Source organism: Neurospora tetrasperma (genome assembly GCF_000213175.1).
Source record: "Neurospora tetrasperma FGSC 2508 unplaced genomic scaffold NEUTE1scaffold_4, whole genome shotgun sequence".
NCBI classification, from domain to species: domain Eukaryota; kingdom Fungi; phylum Ascomycota; class Sordariomycetes; order Sordariales; family Sordariaceae; genus Neurospora; species Neurospora tetrasperma.
Window position 1 is genome coordinate 3885804 of NW_009799102.1, and position 25199 is coordinate 3911002.

Sequence of the window (25199 nt, forward strand, 5' to 3'; positions counted from 1 at the left end):
GCAAGACGTGCATCTCATTCCACAATCCCACTCCTTTTGCCGACTCAAGCCAAGCAGCGTGGAGCACAAAAGCACACTACTCCTGTAGCCTCCATGGCCTGCTAATCAAGAGGTGGCTCTTGGATTGAATCCAACACCCAGTCACAGTCACGAACAGTCAATCGGATCACCGACTCTTTCGCTTTCTGTCCCTACCTCCCTACATACCTACAGTAGTCTTCTGCTAGTCCCTGATCGATGCCTCAACCCACGAGGTAGTAAGCGAACTTTCCTTTCTTACCGCTCGCCAGCATGAAGGTGACCCCAAGCTACTGCGACTCCCGACCTGGACCGATCCCTCATCACCACAATCATGGAGCCTCAACAACCACAACAACCTTCGATGTCGTCGTCCTCCCAGACGCCGACTCAACACCATCCGCGGCCCCTCCACCCCTTCCTTCCTCCAATGGCCTCGCAAATACCGCACCGGACCGCCAATAGCACTCCGGTCTCCTCGCCTGGCCTTTTCAGTCCGAGCATCCCCCGTTCAAACATGTCGCTCTCCGGCCAACCATCGTCCGAGAACACCACTCCGGCGCCGACCCTGCACAGCCCTTATCTTCACCCGCTCCAGAGCCACAAGGTTCGCGAGTAAGTAGTCTTATCTTTTTGGTGACAGTCTAGCCTACAGCCCCCCTTTTACCCCATACTAACACGATTCTACCCTCCCAGAACCCACAAAGCCAACGTCGAGCACGATTACACGACCGGGCGCAAGGCCATCAATCAGTATGAAATCATCGAAGAGCTTGGACGTGGCATGCATGGCAAGGTCAAACTGGCACGCAACACCCAGACCGGCGACAATGTGGCCATCAAGATTATTCCCAGGTTCTCCAAGAAGAGACGGCTCGGAAAGGTTACCGCCATGTCGACGCAGGACAAGAGCAAGCGCGAGATCGCCATCCTCAAGAAGATCCGTCATCCCAACGTTGTCGCCCTCCTCGAAATCATCGACGACCCCGAGCTCAAGAAAATCTACATGGTGCTGGAACACGTGGAGCTGGGCGAGGTTGTCTGGAGAAAGAAGGGTCTCCCTCACATCTGCGCTTATGAACGCCGACGCCAGGAGAGAGAACAGCTGGGAGCCTTGCCGGATGCAAGAGAGGAGGAGTACCTGCGCTTCATGGAAAAACGCCAAGCGGAGAAGGAAGCTAAGCGGGCGCATGTGGCGCGACAGGCTCACCCCAACAACGCCGAGTTCTGGAGTCTCGAGTTTGGTGCCGCCGATGATGATGATCTTGATTTCCATGCTAGGTCCCTGGGCAGAGACTCGTCCATCCCGTCCTTTGCCGGCGACTGGCTTGGCCTTTCATCCAGAGTGACCTCCCGCGCGCCCTCCCGGACACAGTCGATGAAGTCTATCTCCCGCTCCAACACCCCCCAGCCTTCCGAGCCCGACCATGCCTCGATTGCGTCGGTTGTTCCTGAGGTGGACGAAGACGAGATGGAGACGCCCCATGGACACTCACACATCAACCAGGATTCGGCGGTTGAGGACTCGCTGTTCGCCCCCCGCGAGAATGAACCCAGCCTCCGCAAGAGGTCTCCCAGCATGGCCGACTCCATCCTGTCTCACATGTCGTCGGTTGACTACAACAGAGTGCACGACCCTTTCGTTGACGATTACTCGTATGTACCCTGCTTCACAATCGACAAGGCCAGGTCGGCCTTCCGCGACACCGTCCTCGGTCTTGAGTACCTCCATTATGAAGGCGTTGTCCACCGTGACATCAAGCCTGCCAACCTGCTTTGCACCAAGGATCACCGAGTCAAGATCTCCGACTTCGGCGTCTCCTACTTTGGACGGCCCCTCCGCGATGGTGAGCCCGATGAGCCTGTTTCCGAGTCGGAAGCCCGCGACTTCGATAACGACCTTGAACTGGCCAAGACGGTCGGCACCCCTGCTTTCTTTGCTCCCGAGCTCTGTTACACCGACACCTACGATGACCGACCTGGCCAGCAGCCCAAGATCACCGAGCAGATTGATGTGTGGTCTCTAGGCGTTACCCTTTACTGCTTGATCTTTGCCCGCATCCCCTTCCTGGCGGAGGACGAGTGGCGCATGTTCAAGAAGATTGCTACCGAAGACATCTACATTCCGAGACAGCGCCTCCGCCCCGTCGATCCTTCCACCAAACCCGACGAAAAGTCCCTGTACACGCGAGTTAACCGCGATCCGTATCGTAACGATGACGAGCCCTTATACGAAGAGATTGATAACGACCTCTACGACCTGCTCAGCAAGATGTTGACCAAGAACCCCGAGAAGCGGATCCGCCTGCGTGATGTCAAGAGACATCCATGGGTCCTTAAGGACATTGATAATGTCATAGCCTGGCTGGATGATACCGATCCGTCTCGACGCACGGCAGGTAGGAGAATCCAAGTCGACGAACGCGATATTACTCAAGCCGTTGTGCCCCTTACATTTGTCGAGCGGGCCAAGTTGGCTTTCAAGAAGACGGTGACCAAGTTCACGCACAGGGGAGATCGCTCAGAGAGCGTGTCTTCACGCAAACGTGCCACGAGCAGCGCTGCCAGCTCATCGGCGGAAAGCCCCGCCGTCGGCATACCCACCCCTGGAGTGCGTGACGGGCGGCGCAAAAGCTTACGCCCCGACGATTATTTTTCCAACCTTTCGCAATACTCGACAGGGTCGCACCCGTTGACTCAGAGTGTCACTGCGAGCCCATCACACTCGCCACTTGGAGGCTCCCCGGCTTCAGCCGTGCCAGAGCCCTCGACCTCGGCCGTCAGCAAACACTCGACCACACGTCAACTACGCGAGTTTTTTAATCGAGAACGAGACGAGTTGCCCGATCGCACTTCCATGAAACTACGAGACCGTGGCCACGCCCGATCCGCTACCAACACTTTTTTAAGCCTTACCCCCACGACAGGCTTTGTACCGAACCACTGTCAAACCGTACCACCTACTCCTCTCTATGGCATCGCACCCGAAGACCCCTGCAACGCTCTCAGGAAGACCCGGGACATGAAGCCTCCCGCTGATGATACCAGCCGAGCACGTTCCGTTGATCGGGGGTTTTTTGCTAGTGACGACAAACGGGCTGGACCTAGGGTCGCTCTTAGCACTGCTGTTGCACCCGGCAATGTTCAGATGCCTCAAAGACCACGTATCACGCATTCGATTGACCTTGCAAAGGTCTCGGAGCAGTCGGAGGAGCAGAGCCTGCCGCCCCCTACGCCCGGTACCAGCAACTTCCACCATCACCACCACCAATCTGAAAGCCACATTGTCGACCGACAACGTCCGATGGTTGAACTCGATGAACGTCCACAGACAGCACACCGGATCGAAGACTTCATCAGTGCGGCTCTGAATAAACAGCTTCCCCTAGCGCAAGATCCCGACAATCACACCTTAAGAGGAAACCACGAGTATTATGCCGCCGAACCCGCATCTGTTCCGTGCCCTCCTTCGCCCGGAGATAACATGTTCAGCAGGGCACAATCTCGCCAAGGCACGATCGTCTGGTCTAGCACTACATCCATGGGAGCTTTGACCTCCCCGCTAACGAGTCCTAGCGAGGCAGCGAGCCCGCGGTATAGCTCCAAGCAGAGTCTAACGAAAGACGCTGTGGAGCAGATCCTAGCCTTCCAGTCTGACCCTTCTCTTCCAGCTCTGCTCAGCAGCACCAGCTCTGTGTCCGCGGACCCAGAAGGCGAGTTCCTCGGCAACCCAGGAGTGGTCTGTCGGTCATCGTTGATCGACACAACTGACTCTCTTACACCTCCAGCTTTCTCAAAGGAGCCTGTGGCTGGTTTCCCGCTTGAAGAGCAGCAGGAGCAGGTTACACCAACGGCTGTGCCCGTTTGTGTGGCTGATAACAAGCCGGCCGTTAAGCACAACCCCATGTCTCATGTGCGGGCAAAGAGTCAATACTATCGCAGTCACCATGACGATGACGACAGCGATAGTGATGAAGGGCTGGTCATGGCTAGGCGCAAGAAGAGCCCAACAATCTCTTCTCCTTCACCTGCATTGACTTCCAGGGAGCCCATTTCCATGGGAAGATTGGTCAATGGCACGAGGCGTCGGGACACCAATGCTAGCGTGGGAAGCACAGATACTGCCAAGAAGCTCGTTGTGGAGAGCGACTGAGCTTTGTTACTTTAGTGCAGCTGTGCCAGAATGCAGTGGTTTATTTTCTCTGGCTTTCATTGCTATCCTTTTTTCTTCTTCTTCGTCTATATTTTACTTCTTTTTTTACATCATCATCATTACCATCACCAGCAGTAAAGGAGACGTTAGCATGGGAACAGCACGGCAAGGGCAAAGGGAACAGCATCAACTCGCGGTTTTACTTTATTAGCATGGAGGAGCAAAGCATTGTATGAATTGTTTACATCATGATCCCATCCCGTTTGAGGGGGAGAAGGCATTGGTTACTGGTCAGAGTTACGGAGGCGGGAGGAAAGCGACCAGAATAACCTTATTTTGTGCAAATACCGACTACGAAGAGAACATTGAAGTATAGATGGGGCCTTTCCAATCAGAGGCCTTTTTGCACACGCACACACACGCATTGTCTTGTCTTTTTAACCCTCGTCTGGGGTAACGAACGTATCATCATCACGTAGGGGCAGAGGCTTTTCGTCAGTAGGGGATCTTAGCTTGAGGGTGGCACCTCTGCTATGTTCATTGCATTTCAGCGTTGGTTTCATGACAGATAGGGTTTGGCAACCCTTTCAATTCACATCAGCGCTGCAGTTACAGGAGAGAGAGGTTGGCATCTCTTCTTCGTTGATTACCTACATTTCAAGTCAGGGTTTGGCACCTCTGGTCATTGCATTACACTCATCTCTAGGTCAAAGCAGACACAAGCGGAAACGAAATTGCTCGACACCAGCGATGTGATACTCGTGACAGATGGTAATCAAACTTACAAAGGACACAGAGAACACGAAACGACCATCACGAGGAAATGAAACAAATGATCGAAAACTGACCTGACAGAGGACGAAATCTTACTTTGACCACGACATCAAACGACCCACACAGACACACACACACACAAATGCAACAAGCAGAGCAGGGCAGAACAGGGCAGGCAGGACAGGGCAGGACAGGGCAGGACAGGACAGGGTAGGACAGGGCAGGACAGGGCAGGGCAAGAAAATGCGGGAAGGAACAAGACCAAGCCTTACGGAGCGCGCGTCTTTTGAAACGTATATTGATTGGTGTGGAATGGATCCGGCCAGAGGCGTTACGACCGTAACCGTTACGACAGGGAGGAATTTCAACAGCCGGACAACCGACCGACCGACCGACCAGTCGATCGACACGTGGCGTGGCATCCATGGGATGTCACCATTTCCCACAATTTTTGAATTGTTAATTTGTTTGGTCAGGCAGATATGGTATGGATATCAATGCAAGGGACGGATAACGACGAGAGAGACACATGTCACATTGGACATTGGACACTGGACACTGGACACAGGACACTGGACACTGGACGGACGAATCGGGTAGTGTACATAGGACGTTGGAAAAGGCTTATCGATGGGATCTGAAACGGCGATATTCGGAATAATGGGGAACAGGAGAACGGGGAACAGGACAACTCAGTTCTCAGTTGCTGTCTGGGCTGGGGTGGGATGGGCTGGGCTGCCTTTCTTCAGTGGCTCCCGTCTTTAGTGTAGGTTGATCGGGTAGCTGGGCTCCTTGCTGCCCCTGGGCTCGCTGGGCTCGTCGGGAGTTGCCCGGTTGGTTGGAGGGAATGATGTGGCTTGCTTATTCAGATCACTGCGTGTACACTACTCGGATCACCAGGCACTCAGATCGAAGGAGAGGGACAACGGAAATCAACTAAAGCACTGAAGGGCACTGAAGGGCACTGCAGCACTGCAGAACTGGCAGGAAGGAATGAAGCAAAGAAGGAAGGAAGAAGACCTGATACGTGCCGTACCGTATTTAGGTAATCAGGGCAACGAAGCAACCTACCCCTACACTGTACCGCAACGTGGAAACGATACCAACCTAAACTTAAACGGATGGATAGCAAAATGGCAGGTGTCAAGATCGTCACAGTCGTCGTACTCCAGGGCATTCATGATCCCCCACGTCGACGGGAGCCATCCAGCCAGTCATTTGAGTATGGTGAATCGCCGCCGTCCGTGGCTGCGGCCCGATGTATGTACTCGCTTCTGGATCAGGATCTGCATCTGGATCGGCATCTGGATTAAAGCCAGGTGTTGTTTCATGTTTTGTTTCCCACTGCAGTGGGTGCGTGGTTGAGGGTTATGGTACAGGCTTCATGGGAGCTTGGCGGGCAGGTAGGCAGACAGGTAAAGAATAAGGGTTAAAGAACCTACCTATCAGAGGTAATTTCGAGACGTGTGGGATTTGGTAGGGAGTATCTAGGTAGTACGTAGGTGGTGTATGCTCGGGGTGGATAAATTGGAGCCTGCCTGAGTTGTTTCAGTCTACGCCGGAGTCTGAGTCTGGATGTAGATGTCTGGATGTGATCACTTAGGAGGAAGTAACGAAATGGAACGAAATGGAAGAAAGTGGAAAATGAAAAGAAAACTTTCTGTTCAGTTTCATCTCGTTACACCGTTTCTCTTTTTCCTCTCGCTGTCGCCCAACACCATTATATTTCCACCTTTCTTCTCTTTTTCTCTTCAGTATATACCTGTATCTGTAATAGTTTTTGTGAATTTACACCTTACTGGACTACTACTATAGTATGTACAGTTGTCGCCAGGCCACTCCTGTGCTATCACCTCGCCACGAGGCCCGGCTCAGGTCCCCTTATCAACCTCTAGACGTAACCCACCAGGGGCCCTAGTATCATATTATCTTATCTGATCAGCGTTTCACCATTAATTACCTAGTTTCTTAGGTAGGTAGCTTCTTGGCTTCTGTTTGGGAAGGATGGGAAATGATGGGAGAGGGGGCATTGCATCATAGATCGTTATCGGTAGAGGTAGAAGTATCATGTCTTTATCATGAGGTATCATCGTGGGCGAAGTGGGCGAGTGGGCGAGTGGGCGAGTGGGCGTATGGATTCCTATTTCGGGAATCATACCTAGAAGGGGCAAGTGATAGTATTTGAGCTGTCGATGCGGCTACTTCGCTATTTTAGTCCTTTCTGTCTGTACTACATTACATAGGTAGCTTCCTGATATACTGCGGTTGCGAGCCAAAGTTTTACCTTCCTGTCAGGTATCTTGCACAGACCACCAAAGCCAAAGCTTCGTGGGCACTGTGTGTTCAACGACCTGATCCACGGGTTTAACTTACCCATCTCACCATAGTACATGATTGGAAGACGAGGGAGTTGGGACCAGTAGATTTGAACAATAAGATTTGTAATGTTGAAAGTCTGTCATTTTTCATCACTTTCGTTCCGGTGGTAACCAACCGTAAAATAAGTACAGTACCACAAGTACCAACCAACCAGCCATCCATCCATCCATTCATCGTTCAGTTCTCTCCCTCTATATCATAACTTTGAGTTTTGACTCTTGACATGCCTCAGCCTTACATACAGTCAGCAAGCAACCCGATATCTACTAAATCAAGCAGAGCAGCAGAGTAGCAAAGCTGAGATGGCACTACCGTACCTCTACCTAGGTATCCTCCCCTTTCTCTTTTTGGACGGAGGTGCATGTTGATAAGGCGAGGCAAGGCAAGTGCAAGGTAAGACATAGGTACCTTTACCTATATGTAGGCGATATGCGATGAGACGAAGATGCCGTAATTTGTAAGGGTTCAAAATAGATTCGGAATTTGGAACCAACTGATCTCGATCCATCGGGGTCTGTCGGTACCGGATCGGGCTGAATGGATGGACGGGCCACGACGTTGATGGGTAGATAAGATCAAGATCGGGTTTCAGTATCTGGGGTGAAAGGGTTGACCGGTGAATCTGGTGATGTTGGTGTGGGATGTTTGTTGTACACTTGTAAATCTCGAGATTAAGTGCTTGTACATAAGCGGAACGGGGTCTCGATCTGATAACGGGGTTCGATACGAAGGTCTGATCTGAGTTGATCTCATTTAGGTTCACGGCATCTATATTCGTGAGTCAACAAGCCCTACGAATAACTTCATCCAGTTCCGCTGGAAGGTGCCTCAGGCTAGGAACATTTCTTGAGTCGTGATAGACCATACAGGACGTTTCGGTACCCAAAAGAGTTTTTGACATCGGGACGTGACAGGGCGGGACGGGACGGGCTGATGTGAAAGTCAATCTATGTTGAGAAACTCCATCAACTCCATCGTCGGTCCCGAATCGTGGAAATGAGAATTCGAATCGGTGGTATGGACAATAGATGTTAACTTCACCACCGAAGTGCAAAAAGCATCCCCAAAAAGGGGGAAAAAATTATTGCAATGAAACCGGAAAGATACCGACATTTCGGGGTCTGATACATGGTATTCCACTTACACACAGTCAAGTTCACAGTCTTTAGCAAAACAAAGTTGGTGACACAGGGACAGTGAGTGACTCAGAGGACTATTACAATCTGACGGATCGTCCCCAGTGAAGCTCGGGCGGGGAGTTCAGGCAGGAGGGTGAGTAAACAAACTCCCTTGTGTTCTTTGGGCGCGGTTCCTAAATTTTACACGATTACCATGTAAGTACCTACCTATCGAGCTGGGATTGTATTCAAAGTAATACCCGCGAGCTTGACTCACTTACTATCATAGCGTAAGCAAGCTCTGCATAAATTAAAGTTCCAGCGTAAATGCGACGATATAGCAGGCAAAATGACCACTCGCAAACCCCAAGTGAAAAGAAATGGTACGGAAAGGAAACCCGTCCGGACGCATGCTCCATGTCCCTGCAGTGATTACTACCTAAGTCTACCTGTCCCTGCGTTGTTTTAGTGTAGGAAGCTTGCGCAGGTCTACTAGTCTAGCAGCTTAATAAGGAAAGCGATGGAACGCGATGTGCAGTCGACGTGGCATTGGTGAGGGCCACTCAGGTCCCTTCCTTCTTTGCAAGCAAGCAAGCAAGCAAGTAAGCAAGGGGGGTTTCGTTCAAGCATTGAATGCTTCGTAACTTTGACAATCACAAGCTCGTTGATTGAGTAATGCGATTGATAATCTCTTGGGGCAGTCTGACTGGTTGACTCACGACTCATGGAAGGTTTCAGCAGGAAACTGCCATGGTAAGTGATAGCCGACCCGGACGGGCGGACGGACGGACGGACGGACGGAGAGACCGGTGATGCATCGTATGTGACTGGTGCCGGAGCCGAGATGTATGAACCTCTTCCGTACACGGAACGGCGGTTGGCAGTATCTAAACGTAAGTATTAATCTGGCGATACTCGAAACCGGCCATTAACAAACCGACGGCAGCCGATAAGCGAGCTACGGATTTGCATGCGATAGGCATGCGGCAGAAGCAGAAGCAAAAGCCAAGTGAAGCGGTGAAGCCCGCATCCCTCGCATAGCATAGCATAGCATGGCATAGCACAGCATGGCATAGCATAGCATCGTCTATATGTACGCCTGACGCCTGTACATCAATGAGGTCTGCTGCAGTTGTTAATGGCAAAAGACAGACAGACTGACAGACAGCTGAGAGAGAGTTCCAAGAAGCGAAACCGAGACCAAAAAAGCAGGAGAACAACAAGTTGACCCGGAAGAGATGCCGGCCGGTAACGGAGAACAAAGGGACTTACTGAAATATACATACACACGGAGCTGCTACGGGATTTACATACGGGAATTACTTACCAACCGTACGGGACTTCGGTTACTTCGTTACGACGAGGGAAGCCGTCATGCACATCCCGGTCAGGGTTTGGAGCCCCCGGTAGGTCCCGAACGGGAATAAATAATGGTGGTGGGCGGACACCGTGGGCATTGTGGAACCCGGACGGTGGAAAAAGAACAGGGTTAGGGTCCCCGGAGGGAGTGGGGCCTGGAACGGGAACGGGGCTGGCCTCGGGTCAGCAACCACGTTGCGCGGGAGACGGACGGGAGTGGATCGTGGTCAATGCGTTTGGCCGTCATGTCCGCCTTGATGACGGTGCTTTGCGGCATCTCCACCTTTGTTGGTCCCGGCTTTTGACAAGCGGTTCAATCAACGCCAAGACCAGACCGTCGTCACCACTCACTGCACTCACAACAACTTGTTCTAGTCACTCATCCATCCATCCACCACCGCACCATAAACCACCAAAACTTCACGCCCAACTCCCAACACCGTCTTCCCCAGGCCAACTCTCCAAACGCGAGATGCGCTCCCTCCTACACAAACAAGCCCTCATAACCGGCGGCGGCTCCGGCATCGGTCTCGCCATCGCCCGCCGTCTCTACCTCGAAGGCTGCTCCGTGACTCTCTTGGGGAGGACCGAATCCACCCTTCAGCGCGCTCAATCATACATTTTATCTTACCCATCCCGACCTTCCCACCCACCACCATCACCCACCTCAGCCTCAGTCCCAAATGATTCCTCAGTCTCAGCATCAAGCCCAGCTTCAGCTTCAGCCCCATCCCACCAACCATCAGACACAAAGAGGGTATCCTACCACCCCCTAAACGTCACTAGCGCTTCATCCTGGGAGGACCTATTGCAGAGTAATTTAAAAGGGGGGAGGATAGACATCCTCATCAACTGCGCAGGCATCACGCAACGGAGTCCATTAATGAAGACTCCTGTCGAGGAAGTGGAGGGGTTGTTGGATACGAATTTGCGAGGGACTGTGTTGGGGTGTAAGTTTGTGGGGAGGGCGATGCTTAGGAATCGGAGTAGCTCTAGTACCTCTAAGGGGGGAGCAGACCAAGAGGACAAAGGACAAGGGACGCAAGAAGGGGTAAAAGAAGGGGTACAAGAAAGGGGAGTAATCATCAACGTGGCGAGTCTACTTGCGCAAAAGGGGGTGATTGGGACGAGTGTCTATGCGGCTGCGAAGGCGGGGGTTGTTGGTGAGTTTTATTTATCTCTCACTCTTTCCTTGGTATCGCGTTGGGTTTGATTGGTGGTTGGGGCAAGTAAGGATGGGAAAAAGATACAGGATTCAAGAGAGAGGGAGTTGAAAGGAACGGACGGGTACGGTCATGGATTGATGAGAAGGCCAAGGGCGAGGAACGGTGTATGGATTAAGAGGGTGGATGGGTAGACATTAAAAGGCAGGAGGGAAGAGCAAGGGGAGGGACATAACATCTGGGAATCAAAGCGATAGGGACCACGAAAAAGGCTGAGCACACTGGCTAACACAAACGACACCAAACAGGCTTAACAACCTCCCTGGCACACGAGTACGGCAGATCCGGGATAAGAGTCAACGCCGTTCTGCCCGGGTACATCGAGACAGACATGACTACCGGTAAGTTCATCTGCCTTTCTTTTCTCTCTCTTTTTTTGTCCTATTTTTGCTCTTATCATGCAATGATATCCCATTCCATTCGTGCGTCGAGCGTAACCGTGGACCGACAATCACAATGATCATCCTGTACTCTCACTTTTTGAAATCTTTCAAATTAGGCTGTTGTTCTATCTGCATGGGATGTTGAATACACCTGGGAGATGCGCTCTGTGGTGAGAAGTTGCAGACCATCTATAGGTCCATTTCCAGCCAGACAGGGAGAACAACAAGAAAGGCCTTCAATCCACTCTTGAATTGAAATACACACCGATCCATTCAACCCATACCAACTATCATTGGTTCAAAGTCCTACAAGAAGCAGTAGAACCAACAGTGAGATCGAAGAACAAATCCTCATCATCAACCAGAAGTCTTCTAAACAAGAATCTACACAATCATCATCGTTTATGCCCCTTGATCTTCAATCCATTTTGTTCCCTATTTAGTCCCTTACGCCCAGCTAGAATGGAAAATCGCAAATGTCTCAAGGAGCTTAGATCATCTCATCTGACTACCTAGTCCTTCAAGATCATCGCACCTGAATACCCGACTGACATTTCTTCATCTCGTCTAGGTCTCAAAAACCCTTCCATCCTCCAACAAATTCCCCTAGGCCGCTTCGGAACAACAGATGAAGTCGCCGACGCCGCCCTCTTCCTTATCAAGAACCCGTATGCAAACAACTGCGTACTGAATCTTGATGGGGGGTTAAGTGCTGTCTGAAACGACACACCGCTTCCCGTGGGTATCTGTGGCTAGCATAGCAAGAATAGCAAGCCATGTGGTAATCATAGTATATACCGACCATAACTACGGCCTACGATAGCAATAATGAACCGCGCGCAAGACACGGCAAAGGGGTGATGGACGATCAGTCATCATCAATAACGATAGCTCCCGCACTATCCTCGATAAAGACGATATCGTCATCCGCCGCCTTGTCGTTGGCCTTGATCTTCTTGACCGATGGACCCTCTGCGTCTTCGGGGTGACCACGCTTGAGAGTCTTGGCTGGTGTCGTCATTGGCTCATCGCCATCGAGGTTGATGACTCCTCCGTTCTGGCCGTTGGATGTGCTGGCTCCGTTGGTGGCAGCTGTCGGCGTGGCCACTGGCTCAGGCTGCGGCTGCTTCTTGGGCTTGAGTGGAATCTTGACGTCCTCTGGGTCGAGAATGCCCTTGACTGGCTTGTCACCTAGAGGCTCCTTGCTTTAAGGGTGTTAGTTACGAACATGGGAGAGAAAATGGGGACGTACGCTTCTTGGATGGCAATGACGACGTTGACGAAAGGCTCCTCATCGTCTTCGTCGGTGATGGTCAAGAATGAGTCGGATTTGATGCCTGGACGATGTTAGCAACTTCCATTGTGGTATGAGTAGCAAAAGAACATACCCAGCTCCGAAAGCTTCTTCTCCAAATTATCCGTCTCATCAGGGTCGTACAGAATGCCGACCTCATTACTAATAGCGAAATCCTTCTCGCCATACCCCAGATTCGTCTTGATCAAGTGTTCTACCAGATCGTTCAACGTCGCCTTCTCCAAATCGACATACGCCCTCGTCTGGTAGACACCGCAGACCGGACAATCAGGATTAGGCTCCCGTGACTTGTCGGACGCCAACATACGTGCATTAGCAAATGGCGTAAGGAAAACTTCCTTGGCCTGCTCGTAGTGGCCCTTTAAGACCTTGAATGCCTCCAGCACGCAAAGACCAGCGACGATGGCGTTCGTTGTCGCAATGGCAGGGATAATGTTGCCGGCCATCTGCTTAATGTCGAACTTTGACTTTCTGTCAATACCGAACACCGCTGAGCGGATGTTGGCGCTCGCGGCGACAAAGTCCAGGGTATCCTCATCGTCTTTGTCAAAGGTGATGATGGACTCTTCGCCGGCGCTCTTGCTCTCCAGAACCCTCTTGCTAAGTCGCTCGAGACTGTCATTGAAGACGACGAGATTCTCTTCCAGCGACCACACTTTCTGCGCGTCTTTGAGCACCTTCTCCTTGTCGAGCGACTTGGCCTTCTCGAGAAGTTCCTTATAGTTGAGTGGCTCAGGCGGCTTGCGCGTCTTCCACATGTCCTCCATTGAGCGCAGACGCTCAATATCCGTCTTGAACACCTTTTCAAAAAGCATCTGCGCGAACTCTTCTGTACCCACGGAATTCCTGATCTTTCGTAGCGCCGCCGACTCGCGTTTGAGCTCTTCAATCTCCTGCGCATTATCGCCATCAACAGTATGATCGAAAGCGGACTCGTCTTCGCTCGCTCCGAAGATTTCGTTGAGTAGGTAGCTCTTGCCCCACACTATACAGTGAATAGGCTGGCTCGGTGTACTGCGAATCGTGCATACGGGGAATGACTTTGGCGTCTCCTTGGGCGCGCAATCGTAGCAGGCTGTGACACCCTTTTTGATGACTTGTACCTGGCCGTTGAAGCCAGTTGTTCCACTTTCGATGAGGGGGACGTCGGCGGCAAGACACATCTTGTTGACATGGCGACGGGCTTCGAGGTTGTCGAGAGCGTTGAAGACTATCCGGAAACTGCTAAACCACTCGATGTTGAACTGCGCGTCTTTGATGTTCGCATGATGGGCGACAATCTTGACAGCGGGGTTAAACTTTTGCGCAGCCTCCTTAGCTACTAGAGCTTTGGACTTTTTGATATGTTCGTGACGAAAGAGAAACTGGCGGTTGAGGTTCGAGAGATCGATGGTGTCGAGATCGACGACGTGGACTTCACCGAAGCCGGTAAGGACGAGGTTCTTGAGGAGTTCGCAGCCGATGCCGCCGGCGCCTACCATAAGCACGCGCGCCTGTGAGGTGGCAGTTAGCAGAGTCTCGGGGGTTTCTGCGGGAGCTACCGCGAGAACCGCTTCGGCCGTCAACTTGGAAGCCATGATGGTCGTTGGCGCGACGAAGGCAGGAAGGAAGCGTAGATTTGGAATTGGAGGGGCGTTCGGAATGAAATCCTATAGCAATCCGAGCGATGCCAGTTGCGACGGGAATTGCGACAGCATTTGAAGCCTTCACTTGTTGCCGAGGAGACGACTTGGGATGAAAGCGACGGAAAGGTTCAACATGTCCCGTCATGGAAGGCACGTACCTGCTTGACATTTGCATTCAAAGACCGCCCTAATGATTGCGAATTGTAGCTGTCCCGCGTCAACACCGGCAAGGGAATCGGCTGGGCAACTGGTCCTGGTATTTGCGCCGTCATGGGGACCATGGGATTGCCCATCGTGGGATCCATCGCGAGAATTGTGAGGAGGCTTGCGCCCGAGTAGCAAGAGGTGCGACCAGGCTTGAAGGTGTGGTTCGGGGTGTATTATTTCACGTTGAGCGGGCGGTCACTGTATACCCAGGACAATATGAAGCCCAGAGCAGAAAGAGGGGAAGAAAATTGAAGCGGAAATTGAAGAAGTTCAGCCTCGTGGATGCAAAGTCAGTTGAAAGTTGCAACCACCAGGCGCTGAATCGGCGACAAGCAGACCGGAGTTCCTTCCAGGTCAAGACTTCAGCACTTGCTGGTAGCGCGTCATAACTCCAGCGACACGCTAAAAACGATTCCGGGGTTGGCTTGGACGATCCTTCGACCGGCAGGCACACGGCAAGTGCCGGGTCTTATTGGTCGCCCTGCTGCAAGCTGCAACCACTTTGGTTTTTGTGTTGCGGTGGGGGGTCCACCCATACATAACCCTGAACAAGTCAAAAGAGGAACATGCAGACAAAGAAAGATTGGCTGGTCTGAATGGTTGGATAGAATAGTAGGTATGTACTCCGGAGAGGTAGGGTGAGCAAGACGGAATCTAGGATATCATATTGCTCACCGTAAACTTGACCGTTTGTTTTTCCCCTTCGAGCTAAGGATATATCGTATCCCAAGTAGGAGTCAGTCAACCCATATCTCAGGGTTAACCTTGCCCCCGTACCAACAGTCAGTGCCAAACTCACAAAATGCAACCTTTCCGTTTTCCCACTCCCTCCGCCCTGACCCCCTTCCTCAGACCTCTTCAACCCTTTTCTTCAAAATCTCAACCCATCACTCGTTTCTTCTTAATCCCTCTATTATTTTTCCATTCTCCCCTAATTCCCTACACATCCCATCTCATCCACACCACCACCACCCCCGTGAACCAAAAAATGTCCTACTCCTCGGACGAAGACCAACCCGACCCCGAGCTCCTCGAGCTCCTGCGTCAACACCTCAACGGCAAACAACCGTCCCCAACCGCCGCCGAGACAGGCGTTCTAGACTCTGCCGAGTTCGTCTACAACCACGCCATCGACGTGGCCCTGGACATGCGCGGGTGCAAAAAGGCCGCCAACACCATCTGGGACCAGATGCAGCAGCGGGAGTACTCGCCCGCCACTTGGTCGACGCACGAGCTCCACCCCAAGGAAAAAAATGAGGAGACGGTCCAGTTCATCTTTACCATGGATCTGCTCAACTTTTCGTTTTGGAGCGAGAAGAGCGAGGAAGACCGGTTCCAGGTGGAGTATAGAGGAAAGAGGTGGACGGGGTACTGGAGTTTGGTGGCGGCGTTGCAGAGGGGGTTAGAGGAAGGTTGGTCTTTCTTGTTCTTGAAGTTTTTGCTACTGAGGAAAAAGATGACGATGATGATGATGTCGGTGTTGTATCATAGTTATGTAACAAAAAATACAAAAGAACCTTCATTGACACCGGTATGCTTTTTTCTCGTCCAGGAATCCCCATCACCGATCCCGCATTCTGGATCAATGACGAAAAATTCACCCCAGACGTCCTCCGCACCGTCTTCCGGTCCGCCACAGACGAGGAGATCCCCCTCCTACAAGAACGATTCGACTGTCTCCGTGAAGCCGGCCAAGTCCTCCACGAGAAATACGATGGGTCTGTCCTGGACCTCATCGAAGAAGCGAACGGCTCCGCCGCAGCCCTCGTCAACCTCCTCGCTTCCGATTTCCCTTGTTTCGCTGACATACACTCCTACCCCGGCCGGCGTCAACCCATCCGCATCCTCAAGCGCGCACAAATCCTTGTCGCTGACCTGTGGGCCTGTTTCGAAGGCCAATCTTATGGATCCTTTGCGGACATTGACAAAATCACCATGTTTGCCGACTACCGCGTCCCGCAAATGTTGTGGCAGCTCGGTTGCCTCTTGTACGGTCCCACGCTGGAGGCGGCGGTGCGCGAGAAGAAGATGATTGAGCATGGTGGCGAGTGGGAGATGCAGTTGAGGGCCTGCAGTATCTGGTGCGTGGAGCTGATTAGGAGGGAGATCATTAGGGAGCATCCGGAGGCGAAAGGAAAAGTGAATGCGGTGTTGATTGATTTCTTTTTGTATGATGCTGTCAAGGAGTTGGAGAAGGAGGGCGGGGAGAGGATCCCGCATCATAGGACGAGGAGTATTTGGTATTAGAGGAAGGATGTGGTGGGCCTAGACTGGATATAGGACGGCATCGGAGAAATGGTAAGGAAAGGAAAGGACAAGAAAGGGGAATACGAGGGAGAAACCCGTAAAGAGAAAGAAAAATAGATCAGACAAAACGAGGACGCATACACCTAGATTTCTTTCAGAACATCGATCCTAGAGAAAAGACAAGCTATAGAGTACTTTGCGCATCGTTGACATGTGATAGCTTCGATACAACTCGAAATCCGACCCAAATCCCATTTCCCATGTTACTTCATGTCCATACCCAACGTAGACTATCTTCCGCAAACCAATTCCCCATGAACGCCTCGCCAACCCAGCTAAAACTGTGTGTACTGTGACTCGTATCCCAACCCATCCCAATCCATACCTGTAGGATCCTGCGCTTGATGAACTTCCAGACTGGCCTTCAAATGCCGAAGGAGACCTTGTGATCAAGGACCAGTAGAAACGCTGTTCATCAACTCATCCATATGCGCTCTTTCACTAGCCTTATTTTCGCCCTCTCCCTCCTTCAACAAGACCGCCAAGACTTCAAGAGGGGGGTTAAGTCCCAGTTTCTCTGCCCTCTGCCAGCGCTTGAGACGAGTAATTCCGATGCAAGGCTACATATCCAGTCAGCTTTGTCCCCATCCACTTCCCAAGTCACAAAAGAGTAGAGAGAGGTTGACACTTACACCATAATGACTACTAACATCAAAATACCTAAGAACCTTCTCCCCTGTCGTCAAGTCCTGCGTATGCTTCTTGTGCACAGCCGGCGCCATGCGCGCCGAGTCGATCTTGTTCCAATAAGCATCAATGGCAGATTGCGGGATCTCAAGGGCGCAGAGTTCGATTTCGCTTCTCTTTGGTTCATCCTCTTTCTCCTGCTGCTTGGGTTCCTCCTGCCTGGTTTCTTCCTTGACGTGCTTAGTCGCGGCTTTCTTTGCAGGCTTCTTCACCTTGGCATGTGGCTGCTTCTTCTTCTTCTTCTTCTCGTGCTCCTCCTCCTCTTCCGACTCGCTAGGCTCGGGTTCTTTAATGGCTTCCTCTTCGACCTTGATGTCCTTGGTCTTGGTCTTGGTTGCGGTCTCAGGTGCTTCCTCCTCTTTGATGAGGTCTTTGCCTGTTTTGACGGTCGGCTTGGTGACGCGGTGGTGGAAGGAGAGCGTCTGCTGTTTGCCTTGGGCAGAGGCGGCGGCGCCTCCACGAGAGCGAGTTGATTTGCGTGTGACTGGCATTTTGGATGGAGTCCTGGTGGTTGAGTGGTCTTGTTATGTTTGTGTTGAGCTGTGCTTGCCTTTGGGTGTGTCGTTGACGCGAAGGTTCCGTGTTTTGAATGCTGCTGTGGCGGATGACGTCAGGTGGGTGGAGCTCGGAATTGAGAATGTGAGTTGGTGATATTGAAGTAAGTATTCGGATGAGTGTGTTTTGACAACTGTATCAGTTCAAAATGAAGATGGTGAAGATATCGTAACTGATCAATCCGTGAAAAGGACAAGCAAAAGTTTGTTGTTCACGCGACAAAGAGCAAGACGCCGAGACGTCAGGTGCACGTACCTCTCTCTTCGTAGGCAAGCAGACGGGCGACGCAGGGTACACTTTTAGTGGACCTCTTTAGTGCTGGCGGGCCAACCCAGAGGCGCGACAGATGCGCCAGGTCACGTGCTCTGGTCAAGGGTTGCCTGATTCAAGTGGCGCCGCAACATCTTGGGTCACTAGCAGGATTTGCGTGGTGCCACTGACGGAAATGTTAGCGCTCGTCCATTTGTTCAATCATACCTTGACTTTTTTTTTTTTTTCTAAAAAGATTTCTCGAGCAGAGACGGAGACACTTGACGATTGGACCCCGGCACCACTTTCGCCATCTACCTTTCTTCCTACAATTGACCAGTATATCCTTGCTTAGTTGGCGCCGGTACGTTTCTCATCCCCCTCATTTCAGTCTCGGTCAGCATCCTTCGTACAAAAGTTTCTGTTTTGGTCAGGTCACGCAACTAACCAACTCTTTAGCGAGCAACACCTCTTACACGCGATATCCGAATAGTCAGTTTACCACGCCAACCAACTCGTCAGATTTTGAGTGCGAAATTTCAGTCAATCCACCCAAAGTTCACTCAGTCTTGTCAACAGACCTTCTCGACCTCAACTTCACTGGCGATATAGGACCTTCCACCACCTCCATCCCGAATCAGCCACCTAGTCACCCCAAATCGACCTGTCCACTCTCTCTCACCATCCCCCTCACAACCCCTTCATCCACCTTTGATCCCCCTCTATCCCCCTCACAGTCTTCCTCACAGTCCACCCTCCCATAACCGCCAAAATGCCCGGCCCCCGCTCCACCTCCCACATAAAACAATACACCCCCACCCAATTCTCCGCCGCCATCGCCGCCGTCTCTTCCGGGAGTCTGTCCATCCGCAAAGCCGCCCAAGCGCACTCCATCCCCTTTTCCACTTTGCAGCGCCACTTCCAGGGGACTCCACAAGCCAAGCGTTCTTACGAGGCGTCCTCGCGGGAGATGCAAAAGCTTACGCCCGAGCAAGAGGAGAATATCGCCATGTGGGTGCTTGCGCAGGAGAATTTGGGGTTGCCGGTGAAGATGGAGGATATTCGACGGTTTGCTGATCGGGTTTTGGAGGTGGGGTTGAAAGAGGGACAGGCGCAGGGGCAGGGGATGATTCAGAAGAGGGGGGCAGGGGGAAGTGGGGGTGGGAGGAGGAAAGTGGTTGGGAAGGATGGAAAAGAAGGGAAGGATGGCAAGGATGGTAAGGATGCTAAGGATGGCAAGGATGGTAAAGAAGGAGAGGGACAAGGGGAGGAGGGTAAGGAAGCGCAGGAAGAAAGATCAACAACCACCTCCACCGTAACGGTAGGAAAACACTGGGGACCCAAGTTCATGCAACGCCATCCGCAGCTCAAAGCAGCGAGAGAAGCAAGGAGGAAGGAGTTGAAGAAGGGGTTGAGGGGGAAGCAGGCTGCTGCTACTACCACCACTACTACCACTACTGCTGCCGCTGTCGTCAACACCCCCACGCCAGCCGCCGCCGCTACGAACGGTCATCAAATTGGACTGCCGCAGACTCCCACTCCTGCTGTTAGTGGTGGTGGTCAAAGACAACGGAACGGTCCTCAGAAGAAGAACAACGGCCAGCTACAGATACAGCAACAGCAACAGGATGACGAAGATGTCGATCCAGAACTGATGGACCAAGATCAAGATCAAACTGTCGTCATGGAAGAGGTCGGCCAAGATGATGAGGATATGGAGGACGACGACGACAACGAAGAAGACCAAAATGATACTGTCCACGTCAAGGACGAACTTGAAGAAGAAGAGTACTACGAAGACGAGCAAACGCCTGATCAGCAGCTGTTGATGGATTCGCAGCGGTATTCGAGGTTCGCGACGACCAACGGAAGTCATTAGCCCGGCGGGGTTCGAACGTTCATCTTTGGGGAAAACAACAAACAGACTGAGAGACTGGACGAAGGCGACTGGAGCGGCCGGAGGAGATTTTGATGGGCCTATGGTAGAGGACAGGCCAAACGGAGTAAGAACGATGCTTGAGGAGGAGGTGCTCGAGGTGTTTGAGGAGGAGATCGGCAAGTTGGAACAGGAACAGGAAACAGGAAACAGGAAACAGGAAAAAGGGGGGGGGGGGGGGCGGGCAAAAAAAAAAAAGGAAAAAAGGAACCGGTGTTCACGATGTCATGGCTTGTATGAACTACTTACCTACCACTTACCAACAAAAGTTTATCTTGTGTTTTACTTTGCTAGGTACACTGGATCTGCTCACTGCTCACTGGCTTGTTGAGAAAACAAGGTTTTAAGATATATCTTCCTTTTCGTCTCTTATCTAAAAGCATTCAGTTGTTTGTATTCTTGGTTGACCAACCTTGCTTACTTCTTCATACGCTTAAGATGCTCATGCTCGCCTTGTTAAATTGGTTATGGTGGTCGGGAGACCTGACTTGGATATCTTTGTCCTTTCCCCCATCCGACGCTAATACCCGACAGACAGGCATGAATGATCCTATGATGGGAGTGGGGGGTTATTGGTCGTTTGTAACTGTTGTAGATTCGTGCGTCGTAGAGTAGGGTTCTGGGAATGTCTTGATTCAGTGGAAAGAAAGCTAAGCTTAGTAGGCGGGGAGGTTCACATCAGAAGTGAAAAGGATGGATGTGTGTGGTGTGGATGGAAGCTTGATGGGACGTACCTAAACTCGCAGTAAACTACACAGCGGCGAGTGTCGATAATCGCGAACTCCCCGTCCCGTCGCAATGTCAGCATTGAGCAATATACATTGACTTCATCATAACCACTTGCTTTACATTCGTTGTTCACCCTTGGTGGTGGGAAACATGGCTGACTTTAAGTAGGAACAAAGAGCTCCCGTTCCTATCATCAAATGTTGGCTTTATTTGTTGAGCATTGAATGCGTAGTGGTGACCCTTCATATCCTGCCAACTCACGAAACGGGACAATGCAAAGTATTTTGTAAGATGTTGATTAAGCATCTATCCTTAATTTATTTTTCATCCGGCTACCGTATTCCAGTGAGCCAGGATGGAAAAAAATGTTCATACATCAATCATTAAGTAACCCGTCCTTCCATCATCCATCATTTCATTCCCAAGATTAAATCCACCACAATGGTATCATCTCCAGGCGTAACAGTGTAGAAAAAAAGCAGAAACCAACCCCCCCGAGTCTTACATATATGCAAGAGCATCTACCAGACCGACTCCTTTCTTTTTCAGGTCATCAAGATTTGGCGCCATTCATCACATCATTAGTTTAAAAAAACCCATCATTCCAAATCGTGTCAGTCAAATAGGTCCGCTCAATAGAGGAAAAATTTGCTGAATGTGGTGCTTAAAGAAGCATGGCGGCGAAACCGGCGGCGGCGAGGACACCGGCGATGGGAGCGGCGGTCTGGTGAGGAGCCTAAAGGTTGTTTGTTAGCATCTTGGTCGAAAGAATATAGAAGAATGGAAAAAAAAACTTACAGCGCCAGGGCTGGAAGTGCTGCTAGCCTGGCTCTGGAGGGCAGAGCTGAGGGCAGAGCCGGTGAGGGACGAGGTCATAGTGGTGCTAAAAGTGGTCTCAACGGTGGTGCTGTCAGAGGTGACAGTGGAGACAACCTCGCTGGTGACGGTGGTCTGGGGAACCGAGGTAGCGCCAGCAACACCAGAGATGCCAGAGATGGTGGTGGTGCCGGTGGTGGTACCGGTGGAGTCGCCACTGGTCCAGGTCGAAGTGAACTCGCTGGTGGTGATGGCGGTAGCGGCGCCGCCGGCACCGGCGCCGTCAGAGGAAGCGTCGGAAGTGACGGTGCTGGAGGGGATAGTGCTGACGCCGGAGGTCACGGTGGTAGTGGTAGTGGGCACACCGGGGATGGAGCCACCAGCGCCAGGACCCTATGTGGTTGTTAGTGATGGCCTGCGTCTCAGCCATGAAATGCGTAAACTTACAGCAGCGGCGGGGAAAAGGTTGAGGTCGACTCCGGCATCGGCGCACCACTTCTTGGCCCAGTTGATGGTGGTGTCGGCGTCGTTCTCAGAGCAGACAGCGATGGAGCAGTCGCGAACACCGTAGCCGAAGTCGACGTGCTGGCACAAGCAAGAAGCATCATCACGGGCGCAAGGGAACTCGGAGCCAGCCTTGTCAAGCATGTTGTTGCCGCAGAGGGTCTAAAGGGTGGGGGTGTCAGTACATGGTTTTTCTTGACCCATGGCATCTCCAGTGTTCATCATGAGGCTCTACTTACACCGCAGCTGGGGAAGTTGTCGGGGAACTGGGCGCTGACGGCAAGAGCGCCGGTGAGAGCGAGGATAGCAGAGGTCTTCATTTTGATGGATGTAAAGATGTTGGTGTGGTGGTTGAGTGTGTGGTTGTAGGCGGCGGCGGCGACTAGGTCCGAGATGGATTATTGCTGAAGGTGAGTGCGGAAGGAGGAAGAGACAAGAAGTCGCGGTCCAAGTAGGTTTTGTTTGGTGGGAGCAAGTGAAGGCGAGCTGATTTGAGGGCAGAGGGCGGTCGGGTGGTGCAAATTAAATGTTGTCTGAGTCCTTCGAAGTGAGACAAACGCGGGAATTGCCAAGGCTGGATGAGATGGAAGATGGAAAGGACTCGACTGGGTGTAGCACCTCGTGCCTTCCTGTTTATATCAATTTCACTTACACAGACAGACAGGCAGGGCAGTGACGACTGACGGAACGGGCCAGCCACAACAGGAAGGAAACAACAAACCGGGCGTGTTTTTTCGTCTGGAGCCCCATGTCGGACTCCAACTCCACGGGCATCCAGGTCGACCAGGTTCCTTGTTGCTTGTTCTCGGCTGTCCCACCAAACAAAAAGTGGAGTCTGATCTTGGTGATGTCTCTCCATCAGAGAACTTGTCCAGATGCGACCAGGGTGCTACGACGTCGGTCGTCCACCGGGCAGCCGGGCACCCAGGTTTGTTTCCACTTGGTCTGTACATCCCATAGGACTGGGGGTTAGTGTAGACCATGAACAGCGCTCTCCACAGGTCAGATCCTTCTTTGTTGGGACCCTTTCGATTTTCGCTGCTCAGATCAATTTCATCGCCCAGTACGGAAAAGAAGGGCAGAAATGATGCCCGATAGCATCATTGACAGCTGCCGCATCCGAACTCACCGACCAGCTACGCAGTAGGTACCAGCTATCACCTCTTGGCCTTCAACACCATCAAGAACGAGCCATGTACACTACGTATGTAATATGGTGTGGTGGGTAGGTAGGTAGGAAGTAGTGTAAGTTCAATGGGTGGGCCATGCCGCTGATGACCTTTCAGAGCCACGAAGCTTGGGAGGAAGTACTGGTCCCTGCCCGGTCGGTACCTGACAGGGAGGTAAGACCTTTCTTTGGTTCGCAACCGCAATACATACACTAGATTCGGTGTGCATCTCCGTGGCAACCACTAGCAGTGGTTCTGGTACAGTTAACAAATGGCATGGCCGGTGATAAGGTGACTGAGTGACGTTGCTTGCAGGGCACCAGGTCAGGGTCAGGTCGTCCCAGGGCAGGCTGCCAAGGCCAGGGCGAGCTATTCCATGTTGCAAGGAACTGAAAGGGTGAAAAAGAAAAAAAGAAAAAGCAAGCCACATTATGCACTGCAACTGTAGCTTGACTAACTGGCAGGTACACAGCTTGTAGGCCTCTCCCTGTCACCATACGCGGTGTGAACTCTTTTTTTTTTTGTTTTCTGGGTTATGGCTGAAGCGGTAAAGTGTTGTTGTGCCTGGGGATCCAAAAAGGGATGTCATCAGCATCTTGGTTGCTGTTCCTGGACTTTGATGTTGACGTTGCAGAGTCGTAAAAAGCTGGGTATGTTGGGATGTCATGTCATGGCACACGTCTTCGCGGTTGACCACTCATCAATCAACCATCTCTTGGCAGGCAATTGGGAGATGGGGAGATGAGCAGCAAGCTGTTCCGAGAACCCGAGCAGAGCAAGGTCGTTCCCGTGTTTCAAAAACCGGCCATTTGCCGTGGTACGCAGCGGGTTGGTGAAATTCTGGACATTAAACCTGCCACCAGACTGCTGTGGCCCTTCTCACTGGCTGCTGGATGGAAGCGTGGAAGCAAGTAGAGAAGAGGGTCCTGTGATTCTGTGACGCCTGTGACGGAAGAGGCTGGGTTTCCTGGCGGCCAAGCCCAGATTGCCAAAGGCCGCTGCCCGATCGTACGGTCCTTGCGTAAGCCAATGTAGTGTACATAGTGTACATTGTAGTCTATCAAGTCATTCATTCGGCAGCCCAGGTCCCGACGACGTGGTTGAAGATTTTTTTCATTTTTTTTCTTGAATGATGATGATCGCTTGAAAGCTGGGAATTGCTTCTTGGGGGTTCCAGTCGGGGAAAGTGCGGTGTTTGTCAATAAGGTTTGCATCGATGATGTTTCTCTGTGGAGAGTCCCCGGTCTCTAGTGTACACTAGCCACATGCTGGGCAGGAATATGGCAGCATCTGATTGGCCAATTTGTCGAAATTTATCTCAAACCATGGTCTTGAACCCTGGAGCAGCTGGATGCTCATCGTCGCTTGTCGTCGGTCGCTTGGCGTGCGGGCAGAGTGGATCGCTGGATACGTACAGTGGGTTTTGTGCGAATTCCCATTCCAGCCCGTCCCGGTCTCCATTCTCCCCCCCACTTGACCACGAGCCAAAAGTCCCGGAGGGCTGGTTAGGTTGTTCCTTTGCGATGGTTTCGAGGCTGTCTCAAAGGAGCAGAGGTTGTTCCTTACACTCACGTGCAAGTACCTCTAGTTTGTTGAAAATATCAGACGAGGGGAGGATGAGGTGGGTGCCCTGGTACCTGCGGCGGCGCCCATCCCATCAGCACTCACTTCCCTTCCTTGGGTTGGGTTTAAG

The 25199-nt window shown here is 51.9% G+C and overlaps 7 protein-coding genes across 7 annotated transcripts; 4 read left to right on the forward strand and 3 right to left on the reverse strand.

The window, feature by feature from the left end:
• Window positions 1-270: 270 nt before the first annotated feature.
• NEUTE1DRAFT_84788 (uncharacterized protein) lies at window positions 271-4215 on the forward strand (the record flags this gene model as incomplete). Its single annotated transcript, XM_009854314.1, has 2 exons — window positions 271-633; window positions 715-4215. 2 exons carry the CDS (start codon window positions 353-355, stop codon window positions 4169-4171), a joined length of 3738 nt encoding a protein of 1245 aa, XP_009852616.1.
• A 5601-nt stretch (window positions 4216-9816) lies between these two features.
• On the forward strand, window positions 9817-11658 carry NEUTE1DRAFT_111453 (uncharacterized protein; the record flags this gene model as incomplete). Its single annotated transcript, XM_009854315.1, has 5 exons — window positions 9817-9848; window positions 10177-10751; window positions 10818-10964; window positions 11273-11365; window positions 11615-11658. 5 exons carry the CDS (start codon window positions 9817-9819, stop codon window positions 11656-11658), a joined length of 891 nt encoding a protein of 296 aa, XP_009852617.1.
• A 335-nt stretch (window positions 11659-11993) lies between these two features.
• On the reverse strand, window positions 11994-14652 carry NEUTE1DRAFT_123449 (uncharacterized protein; the record flags this gene model as incomplete). The annotated part of the gene is made up of 4 exons (XM_009854316.1): window positions 11994-12612; window positions 12660-12744; window positions 12796-14215; window positions 14506-14652. 4 exons carry the CDS (start codon window positions 14650-14652, stop codon window positions 12276-12278), a joined length of 1989 nt encoding a protein of 662 aa, XP_009852618.1.
• Window positions 14653-15542: 890 nt separating this feature from the next.
• Window positions 15543-16804, forward strand: NEUTE1DRAFT_84796 (uncharacterized protein; the record flags this gene model as incomplete). Its single annotated transcript, XM_009854317.1, has 2 exons — window positions 15543-15966; window positions 16107-16804. The coding sequence occupies 2 exons, from the start codon at window positions 15543-15545 to the stop codon at window positions 16799-16801; spliced, it is 1119 nt and encodes a 372-aa protein (XP_009852619.1).
• A 125-nt stretch (window positions 16805-16929) lies between these two features.
• NEUTE1DRAFT_66114 (uncharacterized protein) lies at window positions 16930-18088 on the reverse strand (the record flags this gene model as incomplete). Its single annotated transcript, XM_009854318.1, has 2 exons — window positions 16930-17421; window positions 17494-18088. 2 exons carry the CDS (start codon window positions 18037-18039, stop codon window positions 17251-17253), a joined length of 717 nt encoding a protein of 238 aa, XP_009852620.1.
• A 1036-nt stretch (window positions 18089-19124) lies between these two features.
• Window positions 19125-20231, forward strand: NEUTE1DRAFT_147555 (uncharacterized protein; the record flags this gene model as incomplete). Its single annotated transcript, XM_009854319.1, has 1 exon — window positions 19125-20231. The coding sequence occupies one exon, from the start codon at window positions 19125-19127 to the stop codon at window positions 20229-20231; it is 1107 nt and encodes a 368-aa protein (XP_009852621.1).
• A 1067-nt stretch (window positions 20232-21298) lies between these two features.
• Window positions 21299-22905, reverse strand: NEUTE1DRAFT_117584 (uncharacterized protein; the record flags this gene model as incomplete). The annotated part of the gene is made up of 4 exons (XM_009854320.1): window positions 21299-21753; window positions 21816-22226; window positions 22281-22499; window positions 22577-22905. The coding sequence occupies 4 exons, from the start codon at window positions 22655-22657 to the stop codon at window positions 21682-21684; spliced, it is 783 nt and encodes a 260-aa protein (XP_009852622.1).
• Window positions 22906-25199: the final 2294 nt, after the last annotated feature.